The sequence below is a fragment of the Chelonoidis abingdonii genome, chromosome 5 (genome assembly GCF_003597395.2).
Source record: "Chelonoidis abingdonii isolate Lonesome George chromosome 5, CheloAbing_2.0, whole genome shotgun sequence".
NCBI lineage: Eukaryota > Metazoa > Chordata > Testudines > Testudinidae > Chelonoidis > Chelonoidis abingdonii.
The window spans coordinates 145,842,255-145,868,160 of record NC_133773.1 but is presented as its reverse complement, the minus strand read 5'-3'; the positions used below and the strand labels follow the sequence as shown (position 1 = coordinate 145,868,160).

General features: G+C 59.2%; 1 protein-coding gene across 1 annotated transcript in view; it reads right to left on the bottom strand.

Moving 5' to 3' along the window:
- The window catches only part of EBF4 (EBF family member 4), a 117,268-nt gene that overhangs the window by 42,053 nt on the left and 49,309 nt on the right, over positions 1-25,906 (bottom strand). Inside the window, exon 7 of the mRNA XM_075066215.1 lies at positions 1,354-1,435. Coding sequence (XP_074922316.1) covers positions 1,354-1,435 — 82 coding nt within the window. The remainder of the gene's footprint in view (positions 1-1,353; positions 1,436-25,906) is intronic.

Below are 25,906 nucleotides of genomic sequence, written 5' to 3'. Positions count from 1 at the left end.
CTCCGACCCCATGTAATGCCAGCAGAGACAGAGATGTCCCCAAACCAATCTCCCCCCAGACAGCCCGAGGGGCTAATGGAAGGGGGAAGGTGCCACTTTTCAGCTCCCGTCTGGGCTGGGGTGAGGGAGCAGGTAAGCAGCTCCAAGGAGAGCAACGGTGCCAGAATCCAGCGAGATCAGACAGTGGAGTCACTCCAGGGAGGGTTTGCTCCTAACTCCCCTAGGCCCTTCAGAAACTCCAACAGCTCTCAGGTGCTCAGATGTCATAGTGACCAACCCCCCAGAGAGTGGAGAACCGAATCCTGCTCCGGTGGGGCTCTCAGCCTGCCAGCGTGTTCCCTGGGGCTGCGCCCAGTGCACACAGCCAGCAATGGGGGAGACCTGCGGGAGGGCGCTGTATCTCGCTTTGCTTTGCTCCTTCTGCGGCGACCGGGACTTAATGAGCCCGGTTAGAGTCAGAGCCGAAGTCCAGCCCCCCAAGCCCCAGGAATCCACCTCGGCCAGGGGTTACCGGGGCTGCAGCGGCGCAGCTGGCTAGGGGAAGGAGAGAATGGCCCTGATGGGGTTTGGGTTTTAACCCCCTCCCTGCCCCGGGCCACGTGCAGGCTGGGAGCCGTCGCTGCGTGGCTCTATTGGTGGGTTTCATGCTGGCGAGAGGAGCCGGCTGTGGCCCAGAGAGCAGAGGACTCATCATTCCTAGCCCCACGTGTGCCGGCTCTCTGGGGGTCCCAGTGCAGGCCTGGCTGCAGTCTCTGCAATGAGCGAGGACACAGGCTGCCCTGCCCCCTGGCCTGGCCACGTCAGACCGCGGGGATCCCCTGGGGGAGCGAGGTTCTCCCCTCGCTGCGAGCCGAGAGGAGGCTGAGCAGCCGGGGGCTCAGATGTTACTGCCCAGAGACAGGACTGGTCTCCCTCAGGCCCCGGAGCTCCCACGCGGGGCACGGGCTAAGCCAGCCAGCCAGCCGCCCCCTAGGCAACCGGCCACAGGGAGCAGGGATGGAGAAGGCAGCCGGGCCACCTGCCCCTGCAAGCCAGGGCACTGCTCCTCTGCCAGACCTGGTCCAGCCAGGGCCAGAGCGACAGACCCCCCAACCCTCCCCTCCACACCCCCAGATCTCAGTGCCAGGAACACCCCGGGGTTGTACCCTTCCCCGCCAGGCCCATCCCAGGCTGCGCTCGCAGTTACCTGCTGGGGGGCCCATGGGGCCCTTTCCCCCCACCCAGGGGCTGGCACAACGGGACACTGCCAGAGCGGGCAGCGGGGGCCTGGCTGGAGGCCTGACCGAACCCCGGCGCCTTGGGTGAGATACAGTGCTGGGCCGGGGCCCCTGTCCCGGGGGGAAGGGGGTTCACCTGGAAGCGGCGCATGTCCCGGGGGTTCCCCGCATTCTTCAGGCAGTTCTGGTTGCACTTGAGGAAGAACTTGAGGAAAAACCTGAGAGAAAAGAGGAGAAATCCAGACATTTAATGTGTGTGTGTGTGAGGGGGGAGCTGTCCTACTGGTCCCCCCGCATTCCTCCTCATCCCACTCCCCCAACACATCTCCTCCCACCCCACCCTGCCCGCCCCATCCCACATGGCCCCTAAGGAGATCCGTGCCCTCTGAGCAGGGGCATAGCCCGCTGGCCCCCCGCCCCGAGCTCTGGGTGTCTCTCCCCCCAGGCCATGGGGTGGGGATGTCCTGGGGAGACGAATGGGGCCAGACCAGCACCCTTGGGGTGACATGGGGAACCAGCCCCGTTCCCAGGGCCCTGGCTCCCTGGTGGGGGCCGCGCAGGCCAGGCAGGATGCCATGCCAGGTCTCTCCTCCGCCCCCAGGGGGGCAGCAAGCTCGGGTGGCTGGTCAGATGGCAGTGGGGGGTGGCGACAGCTGGCAGACCCATGGGCGGCTGCGTGAACCCCCACATGCTCCCCTCCCACCTCAGCGCCAGTCACAGCCACGCCCTCCAGCAGCCGGCCAGAGCGCCCTGCCCCAACTCCCGTGTGCAGACGCCCCCGCCCGCCCGCGGCCGTCGGTCCCCACGAACACGTCTCCAGCCGTCTCTGCCGGAGAGCGCCGGGCTGGCCCTGCCAGCGGCTTCTCCCTGGCTGCCCTGGGTATCGATCACCAGCTGAGCCCTCCCTGGCAGCTAATGGGTTTTATTGCTGCAGAGCCGATCAATGAGGGAATCCGAGCCGGGGGACCCCGGAGCCGTGCGGGGGAGGGGAGAGCGGGGAGCGCTGCCGAGGGCTGTGGGGGCCCAGCCGTTTCCCTTGGCTGCTGTAGGACGCCCCCCGGAGAAGCAGCCTGGAGAGCAGGGGGTGCTGGGCCAGAGAAGGGGAGAGGAGTCCAGGAGTGTGAGGCAGCCCAGGCCGGCCCCCAGGGAGAAGCTGAAGCAGCAGGAGGGAAGAGCCCTTGCTGAGCCCACTGCAGAAGATGGATGAGGAGGGAGCCCCATCCATTCCCAGCAGCATCGCGGCCTGATGAAATATTCAGGACGCTTTTACCGGCCCCGTAATCGCCATCACACCATCAATTATTAAATGGCCACAGCAGCATTTGTGCAGGGGTTGGCATAGGGGGAGAACACCCCGGGACCTACCCACACGCACAGCCGGACACCTGGGACCTACTGCCACGCACAGCCAGACACCCCGGGACCTACCCACATGCACAGCCGGACACCTGGGACTTACTGCCACGCACAGCCGGACACCTGGGATCTACCCACACGCACAGCCAGACACCATGGGACCTACTCACACACACAGCCAGACACCTGGGACCTACTGCCACGCACAGCCGGACACCCGGGACCTACCCACACGCACAGCCGGACACCCGGGGACCTACCCACACACACAGCCGGACACCCGGGAACTACCCACACGCACAGCCGGACACCCTGGGACCTACCCACACGCACAGCCGACACCCGGGACCTACCCACACTCACAGCCAGGCACCCTGGGACCTACCCACACACACAGCCGGACACCTGGGACCTACTGCCATGCACAGCCGGACACCCAGGGACCTACCCACACACACAGCCGGACACCCAGGGACCTACCCACACACACAGCCGGACACCCAGGACCTACCCACACGCACAGCGGGACACCCTGGGACCTACCCACACGCACAGCCAGACACCCGGGACCTACCCGCACGCACAGCCGGACACCCAGGACCTACCGCCATGCACAGCCGGACACCCTGGGACCTACCCACATGCACAGCTGGACACCCGGGACCTACCCACACACACAGCCGGACACCCCAGGACCTACCGCCATGCACAGCCGGACACCCTGAGATCTACCCACATGCACAGCAGGATGCCCCAGGACCTAGCGATGCACAGCTGGATGCCCCGGGATCTACCCACACACACAGCTGGACACCCTGGGACCTACCCACATAAACAGCTGGACACCCCGGGACCTACCCACACACACAGCCAGACACCTGGGACCTACTGCCATGCACAGCCGGACACTCCAGGATCTACCCGCACGCACAGCCAGACACCTGGGACCTACTGCCATGCACAGCCAGACACTCCAGGATCTACCCACATGCACAGCCAGACACCCTGGGACCTACTCACATGCACAGCTGGACGCCCCAGGACCTAGTGATGCACAGCTGGATGCCCCGGGACCTACCCACACACACAGCTGGACACCCCGGGACCTATCCACATGCACAGCCAGACACCCCAGGACCTACCGACACCCAGATACTCTGGGACCTGCAAATATGCACAGACGGAGAACCCAGGACCTACCAATAACGAGACACATCCCTGCTCCCTGCTAGCACAGCTGGTCCCCTCTGGCCCCCCACCCAGGGGAACGGCAGACGGGGGGAACTTGCCTACCTGGCTGCAGGCACCAGGAAGGAGGTGGAAGGACCTGTAGGAGTGACATACCCTGTGTGGGGGGCCCCATGCTGCACCCCGTGGGGTTGGGAGGGGAGACAGAACTTCAATCCCTTGATCTAATCGCTCAGGCCCCTGTCACGGCAGCTAAAGGAGAATCTTCACTGCTAGCAGCATAGGGCCTATGAGACACCGTGGGGCAGTTCTGATTACACCCAGCAGAGGGCAGCAGTGACACATACACAGTTACCCGTTTACAGGACTCTCACCCCCATTTTGCAGATGGGGACACTGAGGCAGAGAGTAGGGGAGGGACATATGGCTGAACGAGTCAGGCTTTGAATTTAGGACACTCCTGTCAGCCAGTGCCCCTAAAACCAGACGTACGAGTATCTGGCTGGAGCCTTCCACATCCCACGGACGGGGTGTGAGTCAAGGGGCACGTGCCCCAAGCCACGCTCTGGCTACCTCTAGCCCAGGCCCACTAAGCTGCTGCGTGATCTGACCTGCCTGGCCAGCCTCGGGAGGGCCGCCCTAGGTCGAGCTCTGGGCCAGACCCTCAGCGCTTTTCTCTCCGGTAAAACAGTTCAGTGCAATTTCCACATATGAACCCAGGCTTCCCCCAGAGCCGGGATCAGCCCCTCCAGGCCCAGGGGCTTCCTGCCTGCTCCTGGCAGCTCCCCCTGGCTTTTACCCTCGCTTGACTGGCTGATCAGTCACAGGTGAGTCTGGGCCCCCTGCACCTCAAAGAACCAGCCACCCTGTGTCCTAGATCAGCCCTCACCGCCAGCTACACAAACACGCAGTCCCAGCCCGGCTCGGTGCCTCAGTTTCCCCTGTTACCCTTTGCCTGCTCTGTTGAGCCTGTGAGCTCTTTCGGACAGGGCCTGTCTCTCACATGTGTCTGTGCAGCGCCTGGCCTACCAGGCCCTGATCTGAGCCGAGGCCTCTAAGTCCTTCTGGGATCCAAACCCTGCTCTCCCAATAAATCAATCCGCACACATCTCCCCCAGCTAGGGCACTGCGCCCCATTGCAGGCAGCCCCCGGTCATGGCCGCCGCTCCATGGCCACCCCACTGAGCCAGACACAAGCAGGGAGTAGCCCCTGCACCCGGGGAGGCACGGGGATCCTGGAGCCCCCTGCACTCACCCGAGGACCAGCTGCGGGAGGGGGCCCAGGACCCCGGCAGCAATTCCTTCCAGACCCCCAAAGCCAATGGGTGCAACACTGGGCGCTCGCTCCCCCCTTAGCCCCAGGATACGAGCCTGGTAGGTCTGCTCCGTCTCCAGGCTTGATCGGCTGCAGGGGGGGTTGCCCCTGCCAGTGCTCGGGGCTGGTACTAGTAGCCCACTGCCAGCACCCACAGCTGGGAGCGGGAGGGCACAAATGGTCAGGGCTGGGAGCAGGAGCTTTGCCTCACTACAGGGGCCAGCTCCCCTCTCCGCTCAGCAATGGCACCACCCGGGTGTTCATACAGGGAGTGTGCTGGGGTGACCCCTGTGCAGGTGTGTGCATGGGGGGTGCACATGTGTGTGGGCACATATCTGGGTGTGTGTGTGCACATAGAAGTGTGTGTGCATGCCTGGGTCTGGCGTGTGCACATATGTGTGTGCACGCACACATGGGGGGGCATGTGCACATGTGTGCGCGCATGAGCATGGAAGTGTGTGTGCACACGCATGTGTGTGCACGTGTGTGTGCATGTGTCTGTGCGCACACATGCATGGGGGTATGTGCACATGTGCATGCGGGTGTGCATGCGTGGGAGTGTGTGTGTGTGTGCACATCGGTGTACGTACGCATGTGGGGGGAATGCGTGCATGGGGGGATGCGTGTGCATGTGCACGTGTGTGTGCATGTGTGTGTGCACGAGCTGTGGATAGGGGCTCTGCGTACACACATGTGAGACTGGGCCATGTGAGGCTGGGAGCACAGCTCCCCCCTTCGCAGCGCAGGGGCTGGGAGCTCACCGATCAGGATGTGTCTCCTGGGGCCCTGCTATCCCATCCCATGTGCACAAACCCAGCAGCTTGCACGGAAGGAAGGACGAGATCTGGGACCCCGGGTGGCTGCCCGCTCCCCCCTGCTCCACACTGGCAGCTCCGAGGCTTTCAGCCTTGGGATCCCTGCCTCACTGCTGTGCCCCCAATCCCGACCTGCAGCCCCAGCCCTGAGCTCCCCCAAACCCTGCTAATCCCCCCCGTCCCAACCCACAGCCCCTGCTAGCCCAGCCTGTCTGCCCCCAGCCCTGCCGATCCCCCCAATCCCGACCTGCGGCCTCTGCTACCCCACCCCTGGGATCCCCCAAACTCTGCCAATCCCCCCGGTCCCAACCCACAGGCCCTGCTAGCCCAGCCTGTCTGCCCCCAACACTGTTGATCCCACCAATCATGATCCACAGCCCCAGCTATCCCAGCCTGTCTGCCCCCAGCCCTGCCGATCCCCCCAATCCTGACCCGCAGCCTCTGCTACCCCACCCCTGGGATCCCCCAAACCCTGTCAATCCCTCTCATCCCAACCTGCAGCCCCTGCTATCCTAGCCTGTCTGCCCCCACAGCCCTGCCGATCCCCCCAATCCCGACCCACAGCCCCTGCTATCCTAGCATGTCTGCCCTCCCCAGCTCTGCTAATGCTCCTCAATCTCGCCTTGCTCCAACCCTAGCTGTTCCCTCACCCCCGTCCCAGCCCTCCTCCTGCTCCTGCCCCACTGCCAGGAAGGGGCAAAGCCGGGGCAGGGGAGCAGAGCAGACTGGAGGGAAAGGAAGTGAGGAGAGGAAGGGGGATACGGCCAGGGGACCGCAGGGACGGCGCAGGAAGTGGGGGCTGGTGGAGGGGCAGATGGGGGAAGGGGGTTGAGGCAAAGGCAGCTGATGGGGGTGGGGAGTTGACTCAGCCGAGAGGAGCCGCAGCGGGAAGGAGCCCACTTAGCAGCAGCCCCATTAGCTGCTGATTGAGCAGCGAGTCTGGAGTACAGGGGAGGGGCACAGAGGAGCGGGGGTCACTGCAGCAAGCTAGAGAATCGGGGCGTCTCTGGGCCCAGAGGGGCACCCGCAGGAGCCAGGTGGTGCCACAGGGGGCAGTGGGGCCAGGTCACAGGGGAAAGCGGGGGCCAGGGCACAGCTGTTCCCTGGCCTGGTGCCAGCCCTGTACCCACCCCAGCCCCCAGGTACAGGGACCTCGGGCCCCGCCAGCACCCCAAGCTGGCTGCACCAGGCTCTGGGGGGACTGGATGGCTCAGGGGACAGGGCCTGTCACCTGAGGGGACAAGTGGGGAGGTCTCAGCTTGGCTCCCAATGGGACGGGCGGCTGCACCTCAAAGACCACGGGTACCTCCTGCCCCCCCATCAGCGGGACAAGCCCTGGGGATGCATGTGGGGGGAGCTGGCCCCACCACTGTCCTGGCAGCCTGGCTCCTATCCCCAGGGCTGGACACAGGGAGAGGCTCTCAGTAAAGAAGTAATCCCACCCCCCCAACACACACACAGGTAACGGCCCCCAGCACGCTCCCCCTCTCGCTGTGGACGCCTGTCCAGGAGCCCTTGCTGGCAGGCTGCTCCCCTGGGTGCCTGGCCCTCCCTGTCTAGTGTCTGGCCCACCCACCTCACTGGAGCCCTTCCTGGCAGGCCTGGGCACGCAGCAGAGCCTGGGCATGCAGCAAAGCCTGGACACGCAGGTCTGGGCACACAGCAGAGCCTGGGCACGCAGGACTGGGCACGCAGGAGAGCGCCTTCCCCGAGATGTCACCAGCTCCCCTACCTGCTCCCAAAGCAAACGCAGTCGTTCTCCAAGGCCTTGCTACCCCCACTCCCCTCCCCACGCAGCCCCCTGGGATGACGACACTCCCCCGAAGGATCAGAGGGGGCTGGGCCGAGGGACATTCCAAGGTATCATCGCTCACGTGAATGACGACGGGAAAGGAAGGAGTGTGCCCAGGACCGGCGCTAGTGTTTTTAGCGCCCTAGGTGCACGGCCATTTCGCCGCCCCGCGCGCTGGTCCGTGGCTCCGGTGGACCTGCCGCAATCGTGCCTGCGGAGGGTCCCCTGGTCCCGCGGCTCCGGTTGACCTGCCGCAGGCATTCCTGCAGAGAGGGTCCGCTGGTCCGCAGCTCCAGTGGACCTGCCACAGTCATGCCTGCGGAGGGTCCCCTGGTCCCGCGGCTCCGGTGGAGCTGCCGCAGCCGTGCCTGCAGGAGGTCCACCGGTCCCGCGGCTCCGGTGGAGCTGCCGCAGCCGTGCCTGCAGGAGGTCCACCGGAGCCACGAGAGCAGCGGACCGTCCGCAGGAATGTCTGCAGCAGCTCCACTGGAGCTGTGGGACCAGGGGACCCTCCGCAGGCACGACTGCAGCAGGTCCACCGGAGCCGCCTGCCGCCCCCCAATAATCCTGGCGCCCTAGGCGATTGCCTAGGCCACCTAAATGGAAGCGCCAGCCCTGAGTGTGCCCCACAGGAACGACCCCAGGTTGTCCGCTGGCCTCCAGCTCTCCCCACTCTCCTCTCGGGGAGACAAGATCCAAAGAGGGACTGGACTTTCCCATGGATAAGAAGAACATCCTGGGTGATCCCAACTAGCCCCCCAAGTTTCAGAAGGGGTATTACACCTCCTGCTTCAGGGCCTCAGCCAACCGTGGCTACTCAAGCTCTGCATGTGCTCAAGTGCGATGGATTCTTGTTGGCAGGGCCTGTGGAAAGCCACCCAAGGGTGCTTCAGGAACTAGGTGAAGCAATCTCAGAAGCATTGGAGATGGTCTTCGAGAACTCAGGCAGGACGGGTGAGGTCCCAGAGAACTGGAGAAGGGCAAACATTGTGCCAGTCTTTCCAAAGGGGGAGAAAGAACTGGGGCATTACAGACTAACTCTGATACCTAGAAAGATACTGGGACAAATTATTGAGCTATCAGAAATAGCCAGTTCGGACTTGTCAAGAACAAATCATGCCAAAGCAGCCTAATTTCCTTCTCTGGCAAGTTACTGGGCTAGTGGACTGGGGGGACCAGCAGACATGATATATCTTGATTTTACTCCTTTTGACACAGTCCCAGGGGACATTCTCCTAAGGACATTAGGGAACTGTGGTTTAGATTGAATGACTGGAAAGTGGGTGCCCAGCTGGATGAAAGAGGAGCTGTCAATGGTTTGCTGTCAGACTGGCAGGGCACATCTGGTAGGGTCCTGCTGGGCTCAGCCCTGCATCTGGACAATGGAGTAGTGAGTATGTGTATCAGATCTGTGGCTGACGCCAAGCTGGGAGGGGTTACAAGCCGTTTGGAGGACAGGATGAGGATTCAAAAGGATCCAGACATATTAGAGAATTGGTCTGAAATCAACAAGGTGAAATTCTACCAAGACAAGTGCACGGGGACTTCAGTGTGGAAGGGCAAATCAAATGTCCGGCTACAAACTGGGCCTCGCTGGCTAGCGGCAGATCACTGACAAGGCTCTGGGGGCTGGCGTGGAGCACAAATTGAATAAGAGCCACCAGTGGGATGCAGTCCCCAGAAGGGCTAATATTCTGGGGTGTGGTCACAGGGGCGCAGTGGGTAAGACACGGAAGATGACTGTCCCGCCCATCTCAGCACTGGCACCGCAGCCAGTTCTGGGCAGCACACATAGGAAAGAGGCGGATAAATCGGAGAGTCCAGAGAAAAGCAACAAAACAGAGAAGATTCCACAAAGCTGACCTGTGAGGGAACGTTAAACGCACGGGGCGTGTTCAGTGTTGAGGAAAGACACCCACAGGGGACTTGACAACAGCAGGCAGGGCTGTTCTAAAGCGGAGGGGGATCCATTGTTCTCCGTGTCCACTGCAGGCAGGACAGGAAGTAACGGGCTTAACCTGCAGCCAGGGAGATTCAGGTCAGATCCTGGGAAAAGCTGCCAGCCGCTCGGGGCAGGGAAGCTCTAGAGCAGGCGTCCAAGGGGGGCTAGGGGACCCCCGTCACTGGGGGTGTTTAGAACAGGTTGGATGGACACTTGTCAGGGATGGTCTAGCTGTGCCTGGCCCTGCCTCTGCACACGGGGCTGGGCTCAATACCTCTCGAGGTCCCTTCCAGCCCAGGCTGTCTGTGAATGTTGGAGGCATATTATCCCACATCTGCTACTGTGGGGCTCCCCTGCCATGTCTGCCAGGACCCCAGAGACAGGGGTGTGGTTACAGTCCCAGAGCCGCCCTCCCTGCCCTTTGCCCCGTGGCCCAGAGCTCGCTGGGAACGGAGCAGGAGCAGGACTCCCGCGCCAGCACTTGAATACAGTTCCCCACACTGCACCCTATGGCCCTCATCCTCCCCCCCGACACCCTGCCTTCCCACACCCCACATCCATCTCTCCCCACAAACCCAGCATTCCCGTACCCCCATCCCTGCCACACCCCATGTCCCCAACCCCAGGGCTTGCCGTATTCCCTGTGGGCACGCTACGCAGATGACGGTGCTTGCAGGCCCCCCCAGTCATTACTACGACTTGTCGAGTGTGCTCAGCGCTGGACAGAGCGCGGAGAAATGGAGTCTCTGTCGTAAGCAGCGTCCCACCAACACCCTGTGTACCCCACACCGGAGCGCTGAGGCGCGACCGCTCTCTACGGGACCATCCCAGCGGGGGTCGTGTCTCACCACCGGGGTACTTGGGGCTGCTGCATACCTGGCGTCGGGGCTGCAGAAGGTTCCAGGCCACTGCTCCTCACCCCAACTCCATTCAACATGCTCCAGTCGTCCTGCTGGCCCACAACGCTGACCACACCACTCCCCTCTGCTCCTCTACACTGCTCCCAAAGCCTGGGGTGCACCCTTCCCCCCATGACTCCCTCCTGGTTAGCCAGGAACAAGCCCCCCCATTTAGCCAGCTGGGAAGGAGAGGGTGGACCCTGTTCTCAACCTCCCTCAGTGTGGGAAGCCCTGGGATGAGACCCCCAGCTGCTGTGATCATGGCAGGGCAGCATAGCTGCAGGGATCCCGGCCGGGGGAGTGGGGGGCTGCCAGTCTCTATCTAGTCTGTTTAACCCCCCCACGCCCTCACTCTGAAATGCCTTGGAACCACCAAGCTGTGCCCACGGTGCCCAGCATCAGCTCCTCCTTCCCTTGTCGGCCCCCATCCACCTGGATCCTCCTGTGGGTTCCTGGCCTGCGGGCAGGGACTCTCTCTGCTTGTCCGTCCGGCGCCTGGCCCTGCTCTGGGACTCCGGCTCCTAGGCGCCACCACTGTACAAAGAATAATTAATCGGCAGCGGACAGACCTGCATGCTCATTACCACGACCCAGCCTCCCTTCCCCGTCCCTTTGTGGTTTGTGACACTGCGCCCGCCTCCCTGGGCCGATCCGCCAGCAAGTGTGAACTGGTGATGGGTCAGCCACCCCCATCGACACCAGCTAAGGGGCTGGGTTTAATTAGCCATGAGAGCTGCGTGGCACGAACCACGTCTCCGCTTAGCCCTGTGCCGTGCTCAGCACAATGGGACCTGCCCCAAGCCTCTTAGCTGCACCCTGAGCTCTCCCCAAGGGTTACTGCCCATCGGGCTCTGGCAGACAATTCTTCAGTCATTGCTTAGCCAAACAACTTGGCTCCTCCAGCCCCCCGAGCGTGTTTGTGGCTCTTCTCGGAACTCCTCAGCATTTCTCAATATCTCCCTGGTCAAGGGGCGTCCTGACCCGGAGACACTAATCCAGACCTGGACACAGCAGAGTTGTATCCCCATCCGCTGATCCAGGACATTGTGCCAAAGAACGTTCCCGCACAGAATGAGCTCAGACAAACCCAGTGCAAAGAGCAGGAGTCTTACATCTGCCTCCTGGAGAGAGTGGTCTAGAACCCAGAGCACATGCTGCCAATCTAGAACCATCTCCAGAACCTGTACTGTGTGTCACGGAGTCCCCGGGCAATGCTCTGGAACTGCTCCCCACAAAGCCAGTCAGGACTTTGGGGAGCCTCCTCTCCCTTGGAGCAGACTTGTTCAGGGCAAGAAGCTCACACGGCTTCACCTCCTGGGTCTCTCCTTGGAGCATTCAGCATCCTCTGCCCCTCCGTGGGCTTCCCACAGCGAGCCCACCCAGGCGGGGTCCTGGGGAAGCCACAGGGTCCTGCACCCCCACTTTGCAGTCAGACGTGACTCTCAGCCAGCAAAACAGAGGTTTATTCGATGACAGGAACAGGGTCTAAAACAGAGCTTGTAGATACAGCGAACCAGACCCCTCGGCCGGGTCCATTCTGGGGGGCAGTGAGCCAGACCCCCACGTCTGCACTTCACTCCTCATCCCCAGCCAGCTCCAGACTAACCACCCCCTCCAGCCCCTCCTCTCTGCTCAGCTCCTTTCCCGGGCCAGGAGGTCACCTGATCCCTTTGTCTCCAACACTTTCAGCTGGCACCTTTGCAGAGGAGGGGCCCAGGCCATCAGTTGCTAGGAGACAGAGTGCCAGGCATTAGGTGCACTGGCCCTTTGCTCTGCCAGATACTTAAGAACTGCCTAGGGGACACTGAGGCACCAACACAGTATTCAGAGCAAACATTAGGAACAGTCCCAGTTCGTCACACTGTGCACCACTGTTCTAGAACCGTACTCTAGAACTCTCGGTGCACATCACAGCTTTAGAACCATGATCTAGAGTCCTTAGCACACACTGCTGCTCTAGAACTCCATAGGAGATGCTCCAGAACCTATAGCACCCACATGAAAACGTGCTGGAGCTCCTCCATGCCCACACTAGAACGGCTCAGCTCTGCTCCCGGCCTGGACAGCACCTCTAAGTCAGTCTCAGCCTTACGCACATGGCATCTCCCTGAGCTGCAACCACACTCCTGCGTTCAATCAGGACTGTCTCGCCCTGCTTGTGTGGCTCTCCCCCACGCCAGCGGGAGGCAGGATGCAGGCAAGCAGGCGATTCCTCCCTAGGAAAAGTCCATCAGTCCAACTAAATGCGCCGAAAATACAAAACTGTCTCGGGTAAACAAAAGAAGGAAAGAGAGAAAATCTCTCATCGTGTCTCCCAGAATAAAGAAATAAGCCAGCCTTTGAGGCTAATCGGGCCAGGAGATAACCTCCAAGAGCGCGAGAACATGGAAGACAGAGCGACAGAAAGGGAGAAGGGTACCTAAGTAAGGACCCAGCCATCGTCCCAGGTGGTAATCAAAGACAGGAAGGAACGTGGAAATATGGGGAGGGGACACTATTCCCCCTCCCTATCCCGGGAAGGACCCGGGATTGACAGCAAGCAAGTGAGCTCTGATCCCCCAGTGAACCCCCACATGGCTGCTCCCACCTCCCCCGGCACCGCCGACTTTGAGTAAGCGGAGAGGGGGGAAAAATAATAATAAAACCACGTCGGACGTCTTCACCTCCTTAAGAGGCAGCCGCGCATATGGGCCCGGGAGTTAAAAATAAAGACAATGTGCATAAATTAGCATCTATAATGCACAGCACTCCCCATTTAATATGCAAATTCCCAGCAACGCTGCTGAACACCTTCTGTTCCGAGCGCATAAATTTGAATTTGCAATAAGAATAATCTTGTATAATTAATGAAAAGCGTCAATTTTAGCTCCTAAGTAATTTGATTAACATGTTGATAGGGCACTTAGCGGGCTCTCTAAACCAGTGGGGCTGGGCATCAGGGAACGCGGGAGCAGGGCGGAAAGGAGAAGCGAGGCTGGAGGAAGGGGGTGGGCTGGGGAGATCCTTGCCCCCACCTGACCTGAGGGGGAGGGATGGAGGGAGAGGGGCGGGGAGAGAGAGGAGGCTGGAAGGAGAGATGGTGACCACCGATGCTGGATGGAACGCAGGAAAACTCACTCGAAAAATAAGGGGCCAGGCTTTATTTGAAGGGACCTTTTAGGGAAATGCCCTTTCACTCAGCATCCCAAGGGTACAGCCCCACGCTCACAAGCTCCAGGTTAGTGGTTTCCACGGCCCTTCTCCGCAGCGTTACCCCCAAACAAGGGGCAGGGGTCCGCCCAGCAGGAGGAGATCCCTGAGCACTGGTGGAGGGCGCAAGGGGGAGGAAAAAGGGAGGCATGCGGCAGGGAGAGGGGGAACTGAGGCGCCCCAGCCTCCCAAGTGGCAGCGAGTCAGACACCCCGGAAGGGCCAGTGGCCAGAGGAGTCCCGGAGCCCTGCCCTGCTGGGGAACGCCGCAGCCTCCTGGGGAAGGCGTAGCAGTGCGAGACCAAAGGCTGCGCCAGCCCTTTGGCCGTGGAGTGTCACTCCCGCCAGGCCACAGGGGCTGGAGCCAGGCAAAGAGGGGCAGGGGATATGTGTAAGTATGCCCAGATGGGCTGTGAATGGGATTGTTTTATGATGGGATGGGCTCATGTAATGTTTACTGGCAGAGAATACTCTTTCCTGGGGGGCTGGTCCTGTGTTTGATCCTTTGCCCATCACATGCTCTTAGGGTTTAGCGAATCGCCAATATTTGGGGGGTTGATAGAATTTTCCTCGTGGGCCAGGATTGGCAAGATTGGCCCTGGAGGTTTTTCGCCTATTCGGCTCTGATTGCTAGCAATAGGGGCAGGGGTCACTTGCTGGAGGATTCTCTGCAGCTTGAGGTCTTCAAACCACAATTTGAGGACTTCAATAACTCAGACATAGGTTAGGGGGTTGTTACAGGAGTGGGTGGGTGAGATTCAGTGGCCTGCATTGTGCAGGAGGACAGACTAGATGATCATAATGGTCCCTTCTGACCTTAAAGTCTATGAGTCTTTGATTGTGGGCGCAGGCAAAGCCAGGAGAGCTTCTTGCAGCCGGAACATTTCCCCATCTGGTTCACATGGGAATCGCTGCTGGGCTGGGCCAGGACCCTCGCCTACGGGGGATTCAGCACTGGCCCCTCAAGCTACAGGGGAATCGCTGCTGGGCCAGGCCCCTCAGCCAACGGGGGACTCACCGCCGGCCCCTCAAGCTACGGGGGAATCGTTGCTGGGCCGAGAGCAGTTTGCTTCGCTGTTAGGCCTTCCTAGAGGTCCGAGAACCTGACCCCTACAGATCTGCCAGAGGCTCCCGTCTCCCCCAGGAAACCCTGGCCCCATGCACTGAGCCCCTCTGGCCCCAGACTCAACGCTCATTCACCGAGAGAGGGGAGGTGCAGAGGATGGGGCAGGACAAAGAGCATGGTGCAGAGATGAAGAAGCTGGTAAGGAAGGGGGAGAAGCCAGAACAGCCAGACGGAGATGGGGCCGGGGGGCTGAACTGTAATGATGCAGCAACATTGCAGAGAAATCTGGACCCGGGAAGAGAGAGCCCGACGCAAAACAAGAGATGGGTCAGGCGGCTCCCCCTGCCCTGGCCTGCCCTGAAGGGAACCCAGCATCTTCCATGCAAGAGACAATACGGAGTCTCTCATCTGTCAGGAGAGGCCAAAATGTCCCCAGTCACCAATGCCTTGGAAGCAGTGTCTGGAGGGAGCGGGCGAGATGGTGATGGCGGAGTGAGGGCGGAAGATGGCGAGCGGGGGGAAGATGGGATGGCATCCCCCAGGGAGAGCAGAGGGTTTTGTCTCTGCTCCGGTGGGAAGGCAGAAGGCCAAGAGAACACGTCAGGGATCCCATGGACCACCACTGGCACACAGCCACAGTGACTTCCCTAAGGCCGGCAGGGGTTTGGTGGACGTTGTGCTGGAAATGACCACCCCACCAACCACCCAAGAGCAGGGATATCAACCCATGTCTTGGCCAAAACCTAGTTCCTGTCTTCTTGGGATTCTTCCTTTCCTATTCGAGGCGGTTTCATAGCACGTTCCAGCCCAGCAGTGGCTGCATTTCACTGGTGGCTGAGAGGTGTGATCCCTGAGGATCCTGTGGTCCTGCTACGCCTAAGGGGAAGGTGCAATTCCCTCTCATTGATTCCTCATCAGACACATCTTTTTGAATGGTTTTATTCACTCCAAGGATTCTCATGGGCACTTCTAGTCTTCCAGATCTGAGTTGCACTGGTTCTCTGTGACTGGCCAGACAACCACAAGATCCTGTCTCTACTCCCGGACTGGCTCCAGCGTGCAAGCCCAGCCAGTGTGAGCAGGCTGTCACGTAGTTCTTGTCCCAGGAGCACCAGTGAGGTTCAGATGCCATCACCCCAGGGCTCACGGGCCGAGAACACGAAGCTTGGCTGTCGGCGTGGACGGTCCTGGATGCGACTCATCCACCACCAGCCCCCTTCCTCCGGGATGAAGGTGCAGATTTGTCTATCCCGTGCTTCGATGGCTCCCATTGCCATGGTACCAAGCACTTTAAAGCCATTCGAGCTTTTCTCTTCCTGCATCCTGGGTTGCCAGGACCCTGCCGGACACCGGGAACTGCAGCATGGTGACAAGGGAACTGGGAATCCAACGCTGAATTCCTGAGTCCCCTTCCAGAACCTCCCCTCTGCAGAAGATGCTGCTGCTGTTATTGTGTGTGATGGTGTCCAGAGACCTGCCAGCATCCACTTGACTCAGAACAAAGAGGGAAGTGGGGTGAGAGTCAGAAATCTGGGTCCGGTCAGCTGGGAGCATCTTCCCATGGAGGCTGTGGTGGGCAGGCGCTCGACTCCTTCTCCTCGTTCGCACGTGTCCGTGTCAGGAAAGCAATGGCTTGCCGGGTGCTCAGGTCACCCAGCAGCCGCCAGCAATGATAGCAGCATGAGGCTGCTCCCCTGGGTCGCTGGACAGGGATTGCCTGGATGAAGCTAGCAGGGGCTCAGAGGGTCTCCCATGCAGCCTGCCCCCAGGCTGGGCTGACGGGAGGTTTAGGGTGGACAGTGCTAGAGGCTGGAGCCCAGCACAGTGAGGAAGACAGGGAGACGCACGCCCAGCCACACCCAGAGGCACCCATCAGCCCTGTCCTGCAGGGGCGAGAGAGCAGCTCAGGCTCCTCAGGCCATTCAGTCCTTGGCCTCAGGGCCATGGCTGCTGACAAGGGGGTGCATCAGTGCCAGGCCTGGTGCTTTCTGTCCTGTGCACACGAGGCCTCACTGGGACCCAGGCTGAGGCCCTGGCACCCGAAGGCCGTACACCGGCCGGGGCCGGGGGCCCTGGGCACCCGAGGGCCATACACCGGCCGGGGCCGGGGGCCCTGAGCACCCAAGGGCTGTACACTGGACGGAACCGGGGTCCCTGGGCGCCCGAGGGCCGTACATTGGACGGGGCCAGGGGCCCTGGGCATCCGAGGGCCGTACACTGGCCGGGGCCGGGGGCCCTGGGCACCCAAGGGCCGTACACCGGCCGGGGCAGGGAGCGCGATGTTCTGATCTTCCAGCCTGGGAAAGGCCGTAGGGGCAGCTGTTCTAGGAACTGAGTCACCACTCCAGAGTGTCCGATGCTTCGCCCCTACCCACAGCACCAGCACCGCATCCCGTGCCCAGCCCCGGGGAATCTAGGGGTGCATCAGATCTTCCCCAACTCCCCTTCCAAGTGCCAGCCCGGGTGGGGGGCTCAGCAGCCTGGCTGCTCCCTGCATATCTGGTGCTCCACTGCCTGGTCCCCATTACTGATGGGCAGGTCCCTCCCTGGGACAAGTCGGGGCAGGAAGAACCCAGCAGAGGATACGCTAGCCGGAGCCTGAACAGATAACTCCAAAGAGACATCCGGCCTGGAGCCAGCAGCAGCCAGCTGCCTCCCACGGGCCGAGCCCAGACGCACCCTGGGGTGAAAGCCGGGCTCCACTGACATCAGTGGCAAAGCTCCCTGGGACCTTCCAAGCCCAGGTGCCAGTGGCTTCGGGGCACTGTCTGCCCTCAGACCCAGCCAACTCACTGCTGTCATGGCAGCTGTCCAGAGGGTGTCGTGAGCTATGCTACGAGAGCAAAGGAGGCCGGGTACGAACATCACTATAAAATGTGGGTGTTAGCGGTAGACGGGAAGCAGCAAACCCCTCCGGGTGATGTCACTACAACAGTTAGACCAGGTAGCCAGGCCTAGGGAGGGGGCTGGCATCCACAAAGGAATCCGGCTGTGCCCCAGTATCCATGTTAGCTGTAAACAAAGCCGGGGGGCGGACCAGCAGGGGCGGGCCCGGGCCTGAACTCAGGAGACAGAGACGTGTCATCGCATCTGCACGCCAGGGAGACGAAGGAGATGGAGCCCCCAGGAGGCCTCCCTGACTGGGACAAAGCCTCTCGTTGGGGATACGAGGGACAGAGAGACTCCGTCTTTACCCTCCACCTTGGCCAACACAGGGCCAAAGTAACTTGTTCTCTGGGACGGGTCCTGGCCAGGCCGGTGAAAGCTGGAAAGGAGCTTGGGGTGAGAGAAACTGTCGTGGACACAGACTGGATCTGCTAGGTTACGTTTTCAATGTGTGTAACTGCCAGTGCCTTTCTTCTTGTCACCTGGGATCACTTCACCCCACTGCCAAGATGGTGCAGGTGGCTCTGGGAGGGCCCAGAGAGGGAGCGGTCCCTGCAGGACTGGTCTCTATAGAGCATGTAGAGGTAAAGTGAGAAAGGCCAAAAGCCATGTAGAGTTGGACCTTGCAAAGGGAATTAAAACCAATAGTAAAAGGTTCTATAGCCAGATAAATAAGAAGAAAACAAAGAAAGAAGAAGTGGGACCGAACTCACTAAATACATGAGATTATTGAGTTGGTAGGTAAGGAATTAATTCACTGGGCTCTTGTGCCTCAATATTCCTAAACAAATATCTGTTGCTCCTCAGTCTTTAATTGAGGTAGCTTAAGGGGGTATTATATGGAATGATGAGCATAATGGGAATGAGGATATGGATGGCCAGATCTTACTACATCGCGAGGTAGAAGTAAACTCAAAAACACGCTTAATCGGACTATAAAATCGAGGGGCCAGATTTATCTCATCCAAGAATATTAAAGAAACTGCACATTATTGCAAGACTATTAGATAATGAATTTTAAAATTGAATCAGTTAAATCTTCAGGGGTTTGTATTCCAATCGACTGTGAGAATTGCTAACTATTATGTGTCCCATCTTTAGATAAGGGGAATATAAGTGATCCAGAGTTAACCACAGGTCTGTCAGTTTTGGACATCTGCAGTAATGCAACTGGTCTGGAAATAATTTTGTAAGGAAGATAAGTAGTTAAGAAACATTCAGTGTCAATGGTAAACTGGGACATAAATATAACATCGGTTTTAGATCAAAAGGTTAAGATATCTGTTGCCAACCCCAACCTGATCTATTCTCTGAGAAGTGTAACTAGATTTTTTTAGACAAAAGTGAAACTTCAGTTGATTAATTTACCTCCATGTTCAGTAAAGTTGGCATTTTGATAGGGTTCCGACATGGGGAATTAGTTAGCCTAAATTGGCAAATAGATGGTGCATTGCATAGGATGAATAAAGGAATAGGTGGATAAGGAACTGGGTAAATGGGGAGACTACAACATCGGGTCCATATATCTGTAATAGGTGAACTGTCAGGTCTGGACGGGACGCTTTACTAAGTGGAGTTTCCTCAGCGGATTCAGTTTTGGGACCAGGTCTTAATTTTAATTTTTATTACTTGACCTTGGCACAAAGAGGCCAGCGAATTGTGTTTAATTAAACGTCTGCGGAGACTACAAATTCTGGGGGGTAACTTGCTTAACACAGTATGAAGTGATCCATGGGACTTATCCTTACAGGAAAGATTCTGGATGAACCACCTTGATAACTGGTAGTAATAGTAACTAGGATGAAATTTAATAGTAAAAAAAGTTGCAAGGTCATGCACTTATGGGATTCATAACAAGAATTTTGGTTATAAGCTGGAGGCCAACAGTTGGAAGTAACAGGAGGGAGGAGAAAGGACCTTGGAGTATTTGGTTGATGCATCAGGATGAGTGAGCTGCCATATTGTTTGTGTATACGGCTGTGAAAGATAATGGTAATGTCGTTTTAGTGTATGCATTCATGGTCGAGTATTTCCACTGGAGATATTAGGAGGTGTTTAGTACCGTTAATCATATGTGCCTGGTGAGACCTCACCTGCGCATATCTGTGTGCAATTCTGGTCTCCCATGTTTAATGAATGTGTATTCTAAACTGGAACAATGCTTCAGTAAAGATCGGCTATCTTAGGATGATATCGTGGAAATGGAAACCTGCCTTATTGATAGGAGACATCTTCAAAGAGCTTGGCTTGTTTAAGCCTGGCCAAAAAGAGATTGAAGGGGGGATATGAAATTGCTCTTTATAAATGTATCGTAGGGATATAATCCCAGGGAGGAGGAAGGAATTATTAAGCTTAGTATCAATTTGCTGGGACTACAAGAACAAATGGATATAGAACTGGCCATTAGGAAAGTTTTAGACTTTGAAAATATAGGTGAAGGTTTTATTTTGTGGCTGATCCTTTGGGATTGGAAGAACCTTTTCTTTTATATGATGAAGTAAGATTTTCAGGAATCATCATCATATCTGACAGGTGTGTCTGGACGGAGGCCTGAGGCTGGGCACTTTAAGGGAACTGCGTGGTTTAAACTTCTAAGTGACCAGTGAGGTGCTATAGAAGCTGTTTTGTGCTGGTTGGTAAATCTAAGAAGTGAAATAACCACCAGCGTTTGGGATTTGTCTGCCCTGTTTTGTTTGTAGTTCACCCTGATTAAGTGACCTCAGCTGGCTCCCACAGGCAGCACCGTCACACCTTCCAAGGGGAGCAGTGGGGGCAAAAGACATATCTGGCTTCAAGACTAAGCTTGATAAGTTTATGGAGGGGATGATACGATGGGATAGCCTAATTTTGGCTATTAATTGGTGTTTGGCTATTAGCAGTAAATATGCCCAATGGCTTGTGATGGGATGTTAGATGGGGTCGGATCTGAGTTACTACAGATAATTCCTTCCTGGGTGCTGGCTGGTGAGTCTTGCCCACATGATCAGGGTTTAGCTGATCGCCATATTTGGAGTCAGGAAGGAATTTTCCTCCAGGGCAGAGTGGCAGAGGCCCTGGAGGTTTTTCATCTTCCTCTGCAGAATGGGGCACAGGTCACTTGCGGGAGGATTCTCTGCACCTTGAAGTCTTTAAACCACGATTTGAGGCCTTCAGTGGCTCAGACACAGGTTTGTTACAGGAGTGGGTGGATGAGATTCTGTGGCCTGCATTGTGCAGGAGGTCAGACTAGATGATCATAATGGCCCCTTCTGACCTTAAAGGCTACGAGTCTGTGATTGGGGGTGAATTTGGAGCTGGGGGATACTGAGGCTGGCCTGCCAGGAGTACCCAGGCTGGCAGAGCCAGGATGATGCTGCTGGACTCAGATCTTGGAACGAAAGCAGCAGAGCTCCTGGATGCCCTGCGTTCTAAGGCAGATGGTGACCGAACCCCTTACTGGCCCAGCTGACCCCCAAGCCGTCACCCTCCCATTGACTTCCTGGGGCCAGGCTTGCAGCCCAGGACTCCAGCTTCCTGCTGGTCAGTGCAGGATCTGCCGCCATCCCCGACTGATCGGCGTGTGCAGAGGCTCCCTGTCCAGAGCTGTCTCGCCCACAGCCAGGCTCACTGACCTGGGGCTAGCTCACCTCAGCCCCCACCAGGACACTCACTTCCCCACAGATCCAGGCAGGTGCTGTCCCCATTCCGTCCCTGTCAGGCTCATGGGCAATATTCTCTGAGGGCGTCTCCTGCGGCTGGGAGAGCAGAGACTAGATGAACCCGGCTGGCGTGCTAGCGTCCAAGGCCCCAGCCAACAAGGGCTCCCCAAAGAGCCCATGGAGATGCTGCCTGACTTGGTGACAAAGCTCACAAGACTCATCCTCTGAGACGGCGCCGCCCATGCGGAGAACCCCTCCGATCCGGCAGCCTGGACCTCCTGCTTCAACTGTCCCCTAGAGGGTTCCCACAGTCCGTCTCCAGCCCCCCATGTAGTGCCAGCCCTGTCCCAGGCCAGGCCCTTCGCTAGCACGGGGCATAAGAAATGCAAGAACCAACCCCAGCTTGGCAGAAATGCAACTACTCCCGCTTGCAAGGCAAGAAGCAGCCAGGCCGTGGGGCCGGCCCAGTTCTAACCCATACACGTCCGCCCAGCCAGGGCCAAGCAGGAGAGCGCTAGGGACGCTCCCAGCTCGAAACGCAGGAAAAGCTCCAGCCGGCCCGAACCTGGCCACCTGCCCACTTAGCCAGATGTCACTGCGCTGGCTCCGTTAACCGCCGAGTCCAGAACAAGAGGGGCTGGAGGGGACACACCCAGCGCGGACCGAGCTTGTGCCAGCTCCGCTCAAGCCAGCGCACTGAAAGCAGCAGGATGGCTGCGGCGGGGCAAGCAGTGGGATGGGCTAGCCGGCGGAGCGTGTGCCGAGGGGCTGGCGGGGTCATACTCCGGGCAGCCAGTCCCTCGCACCGCTGCAGCCACACTTCTCTGTGCAGCGCACTGCCTCGGTCGCAGCTAGCGCGGGCGTGTCTGCTTGAGCTGGAATGACCCCTCCAGCGGCAGTGGGAACAGACCCAGAGTCTGTGTCTCAACATTCGTATCCCTCTATGGGACTGGGACTGGCCCCAGCTCCCTCCCACGACCTGCACTGCCCTTAGCAGCTCGGCCCAGTGGCGAATCGGCCTCGGTGTGAGAAACATCTGTCGCTTTCTGACTGGAGTGTGTCTGGCTTCAGCTTCCAGCCCTCAGGTCTTGTTCTGCCTCTGTTGGCTACATTACAGAGCCCGCTAGAGCAACGACGCCGACCAGGGGATGCTCAGCAGCGCAGAAGACAGAATTTACACGAGCTGGGCCATGACTGTGGAACTCCCTGCCACCAGAGAGAAGAGGCCACAGCCTGTGAAGACCCAAATGGCTCCTTCGTTTCTTCAATAAATTCTTCACACTCAGACACCCTCCCACACCCATTCCCCCCCCAGACACTCGCCCACAGCCACATCCCCAGCCCCCTTCCCACACCCCTACCCAAATGAACCAGAGATGCCCCCTGAACTAAGCAAGTTGTTTCACTTGCACACTCGGGAGGGAGGGAGAGGTGGTGATTTTAGTTATTTCGAAGGCTAGGAGGGTTCAGACCCTGCAGTGACGGGCCAGGGAGCCGGGCAGCTCTGCAGAGGGTTATCTGTGGCACGAATGGAGGAGGTCACAAGCTACTGCTTATTGGCATTACTCAAACGGCAGTAACCCCTACAACACACGGGAGATTTCCCAGCCCAGTGGACGACGCAGGCTCTGCCCCAGCAAGCGCCCAGTACAAAGTACCCCCAGGACAACGCCATCCACGACCAGCTGCTCAGAGACGGCTTTTCAGCTCCCATAGTGCGTCACAGTGAGCGTCCCACGTGGAGATGGCAGGGCCTCTCGCCCCTCTCCGGCCCTGCACTGTTACTCAGCTTGGTCTGGCTCACGGGACTCTCACCCGCGCCCTGGGGTCCCTGGCCTCGTTCTGAGCCAGGCCCCACTCCAAGGGTTTGGGCAGTGGCCTGCTAAACCCAGGGTTGTGAGTTCAATCCTTGAGGGGGCCATTTGGGGATTTAGTTGGGGGTTGGTCCTGATTTGAGCAGGGGGTGGGCCTAGATACCTCCTGAGGTCCCTTCCAACCCTGATGTTCTAGGATTCTATGATCTCCCTGGGCCGGTGCCCACAGGCATCACCAGCTGAGCCCTCTGCCATATGGGCTGGAGCCAGCTCTCTTGTCCCTGGCTAAGGCTGTCTGCACCATCGCTGCCGGCCCTAGCACCACGCCCCCGAGGCAGCAGTGATGGAGCAGCCACTGGCCACAGGCTGGCCGTGCTCTCCTCTGCCCTGCCGGACAGCCCAGGAATGGGCGCCGTGTCCCGGGTGCAGGCACCACCCATCACACACCAAGGGTCTATCACCTGCCAGCTCCATGGGTGGGACCCCTGCACAAGCCGCTGCTGCAGACTCTGACCTAACTGTGTGTCTCCAGCTGCCTCCCCGGAGCCCGGTCCCCATCCACTCCATCTCATGGGCCATCCATCAGTGTCACTCCAGCCTCCTGTTGCCCGGCCCAGCTCCCCTCCCTCCAAGGGCACTAGGCCGCTGGGCTCCTCTGTGCAGGGATGAGATGCCGTGGCCAGGGAAGGCGGGTTATGTTTGCACAGGCTGGGAAACGCCAATCTGATGCCTGGCCCTCTCAGCACAATGCTTCCTGCAGGAACAATAGCCCCCAGCCAGCCCCTTGCTGTTGCTTTCGGCTTAAAGGTGCCCTGGCACCTTGCTCTCCGTTACAGCGATGGGCAGACACTCCCCATAGGGGCCAGATCCGTGAAGTGCTCTGAACGCACAGGGCCCTGCCTGCCACAGCCTGTTCCCTCCCCTCTCCGGGAGCCTCCCCCCGGCACTGAGCCCTCCGGCCACGCCGGCACGAGAGGCAGCCTGGCCCGGCTCCATGGCCAGCGCAGGGGAGCTCTTTCGGTTTTAGCTACGTGCTACAAACCTGCGCTGATGGGGGCAATGCAAACCTGGGGCTCAGCCCCAAGCCCTGTTACCGTGGGTGCCTCCACGGAGCTCCCCTGGATTCACACCAGGGCAACAGCAAGCAGGGCTGCAGCGGAGGGAAGGAGAGGATCAGGTAGAGGGACAGACAGAAGTGCATAGGGACAGCCAGCCAGCCAGCCCGAGTGCCCCCACAGGCTGACCCACAACCTCCCTCTCCAACCCCCCGCAGCCCTCCAAGGCCCTGGGCCGGGGAGGGGAGGATGAAAAGCCAGGCCCACAATGGGCGTGTGGACTGGCTGTAATGGGTTTGATTCTTCTCCTTCTAATCTCATCTGCTGCCCTGTCAGTCCCTTTTCTCTTCCCCCAGCTGCGGGCTCCCTGGCTGCCGGCTGAGTGACAGGCGGTGTCCCCGCTGCTCCAGCCTCAACAGGACACATCAGATGCTATCGAGGCAGACAAAACCCGGAGAAATGTCATCGCGCTATCTGCGCTCCCCATCGCCACCAGCCCATCCTCCAGCCCTCGGAGGGAGAAAGGGGGGAAGCAGACAGACAGGTGATTGCTATTGCACACAGACACACACACACACGCACTAACACGTATGCACACAATGACCCAGCCACACAACATGGGAATTGGTCTGCAATCAACAGGATGGAAATCAAAGACAGACACGTGCGAAGTACTTCATGTGGGGAGGGGAAAGCGGACGCCCAGCTCCCAAACGGGGACCAGGCGCCCAGGTGGCCGTATCGCTGGAGAGGGGCAGGGGGTTCTAGTGGGTCACAGACGGAGCACGAGCCAACGGTGTGAGGCAGTTCCAAAGGCGGCGAATCTATTCTGGGGTGTATTACCAGGAGCCCAGGGGGTCAGCGTCCCGCTCTGCTCGGCACTGGGGAGGCCCCAGCTGGAGTCCAGGGGCCAGGTCTGAGGGCCACGCTCAGGAAAGATGGGGATAAAGTGGAGAGAAGCCAGAGGAGGGCAATGAAAAGGCGAAGGGTTTCAAAAAGCTGCCGTCTGCCTGCCAGAGCTGGGACTGGGCGACGGGACGGATCACTCGCTAACTGCCCGGTTCGGTCCATTCCCTCAGGACAGGAGACGGGGCTAGAGGGACCTTTGGGCTGACCCAGTCTGGCCATTCTGAGGTTAAAAAAACTAGACGTTTAGTCTTGAGAAAAGACAGCGGGGGCCTGACCCCAGTCCCAGGTATATTAAAGGGGACGGGGAGCAGTTGTTCTGGACAGGAAACAATGGGCTTAATCTGCAGCCAGGGAGATTCAGGTCAGATCCTAGGAAAAACTCGCTAAGCTCTGGCCCAGGCATGTGTCTGAGGGCGGCTGAGGAATCCCGGCATGGCAGGTTTGTAAGAGCAGCTGGACAGACACCTGGCGGGGTGCACTCGGTCCTGCCCCAGGACTTGAGCATCTCTCAGGGTCCCACATGTCTGTGATTCCAGGTGTGTGCTCACACCCCAGACACATACGTATACACCGACTCCTGAAGCCACAGAGTGACACAGCCACAGCGAGACACCCCGCCCCGACAACGCCCTGTCATGGAGTCCCTGGGCGATGCTCTGGAACTGCTCCCCACAAAGCGAGGCAGGACTTTGGGGAGCCTCCTCTCCCTTGGAGCAGACTGTCTGCAGGGCAAGAAGCTCACACGGCTTCACCTCCTGGGTCTCTCCTTGGAGCATTCAGCATCCTCTGCCCCTCCGCGCACTTCCCACAGCGAGCCCACCCAGGC